Genomic DNA, 2,045 nt, shown 5'->3' with positions numbered 1-2,045 from the left:
TGGGTGAAATATGATCCGAACATTGCTTTTTGACAATCACCTTTTAGGTTTCATGACACAGGTACAGTTAAGTCCCTGTAAGCTAAAGTGGATCGCTGGAACTGAAGGCCGGAACAGAAAGGACTGAATGGACTTCCCCTTTCAGTACAGCCCTGCGCAGAGAGAAGGGGTCCCTTACCAGCCGAAACCAAGACTCACTTGGGCGTGAGGCGAGGGTCTCCGTAGGGGGCGTAGGGGGACATGTTGAGGAGGAACTCCTTGGGCGGATAGGAGCTCCAGCGCTGCTGCACAGTGCTGCTGTCGTTGTTATTCCAAAAGTCCCTGTCGAGATCACTGCAGACAGACAGAAAGACAGCTGAAAGAGCCACAGTGCATCTTCAGGAAGAGTCAAACTGAGAAAACAAAACCTCAGAAAGAGAGTTCAGATAGACGGACAGTCCAGAGAGAGAGAGAGAGAAAACACCGGTGTAATACTACAGTAACTGGCTGAGTGGAACGATCCAGCCACAGAGAGACTTTTTAAGAGAAGCTTTCTCTCGTCTAACAGCGTTCCAGAGCTCCTGTGTTTTTGTCTTGAAAAAGTAAAAGATTTCTCAACACAAGAGCTGATGTAAAAATAGCTCTAAGGGTGAGATGAAAAGGGTTTTGAGATGGATATCTTGCACAAACAACTTAAAGTCATATTTATTCTGTGCTGTCAGTACTCTGGATCTGACTCACAGAGGATCCAGTCTTTCATAACCTACTGTAGTTTCAAACTTCTAATCTCTATAAAAACAGCAGAAGCAACGGATACAGAAAAAGAGAAAACATATCAAGAGGTAAGAAACCCAATTAGTGCTGAGCGTCATGACTCAATCATATATAATAACAGTAACCTATATAGTTGTTTTTATGTAAATTAAGCAAAAAATAATCCAGTTAATACTTTAGATGCTTCATCTCATTTCATTGTTTTATAATTTTATCTGAAACATAATGGATGGCTACAAAGCACAAGATATTAATAACAAATAAACAACTGAATGAAGTCTCACATTATGTAACACATAAAATATTTTTCAAAACTCTAGCATATTTTGCACATTAGAAAGAAATTAAGTTATAAATGAAGTATATTTTCAAACGGACCGGCCTGTGACTTAAACACTGCCAGTCTTTGAGCCGTGATGTTTAGTGCTTTCATCTGTTCTGACAATGTCTGATTGGTCTCTATTAAAACTCCAAGCTATATAAATGAATCCCCCATTTAATATTTAATCTGGGTCAATGCAGGCACTTAATATGATAATAAAACTCTGAATGTATTGGAGTTGGTCCAGGTACTAATTCATTCACAACAGACACACACACACTACATTAGAGGGGTATAGGGACACATGCAATCATACAAGAGACACGTAAAATAATTTCTATCTGCACTGAAGGTTAACAATAAATACTCACCAACCTCTAAACAGAAGTAAAACTGGGCCATTCTTGAATTTTTTTCACACCAACAGGCTAGTAACTTGTTTACTTATTTACTCACCATCTGGCTGGTAATACTTTTAGTAACTGTCACATAAAACATGATTTTTCAAATGATTTAATGCTGCAAAATAGCAAATCATGGTGTAATTTTTGTGGCAACCTATTCTTATTCACTGACTGGCTCATTTCTTGTGTTGCAAATGAGCTGTGCAAATTATTGTATGCAAATAAAATACACCTAAATGATTTGTCCTGGAGAAAGAAACAATTCAATATTTTTACCATAAATGAATTATGATGGTGTTTTAGTGCTATTAAACTATTTGGGAACAATGCTAGTCAAATGTTTTGAGAATTCTCTCAAAATAGGTCTTTCAGTTACATAATATTCTTAAAATATTACTACCTCACTATCTATTCTACTATCTCAAAACTGTTATGTTATTAGTTGTACAGTAAATTACATTTATATTGATTATAAATATATATAAAAAGTTTTTTTTTTTGCATTATGGCACTAAGAAATTGGGAGTTTAAATGCTCTCAATTAAAAAGAAACTAATGCAAAAAAA

At 36.2% G+C, this 2,045-nt stretch overlaps 1 protein-coding gene across 1 annotated transcript in view; it reads right to left on the bottom strand.

Annotated features, from left to right (window-relative positions):
• The window catches only part of LOC107736993 (synaptotagmin-7-like), a 152,349-nt gene that overhangs the window by 84,062 nt on the left and 66,242 nt on the right, over positions 1-2,045 (bottom strand). The window contains exon 4 of the mRNA XM_016548382.1: positions 199-333. Within this exon, the coding sequence (XP_016403868.1) occupies positions 199-333 (135 nt within the window). The remainder of the gene's footprint in view (positions 1-198; positions 334-2,045) is intronic.

This window comes from Sinocyclocheilus rhinocerous, unplaced genomic scaffold (genome assembly GCF_001515625.1).
Source record: "Sinocyclocheilus rhinocerous isolate Xijiao unplaced genomic scaffold, SAMN03320098_v1.1 scaffold433, whole genome shotgun sequence".
Taxonomy (NCBI): domain Eukaryota; kingdom Metazoa; phylum Chordata; class Actinopteri; order Cypriniformes; family Cyprinidae; genus Sinocyclocheilus; species Sinocyclocheilus rhinocerous.
This window is presented reverse-complemented; position numbering and strand designations above follow the sequence as displayed.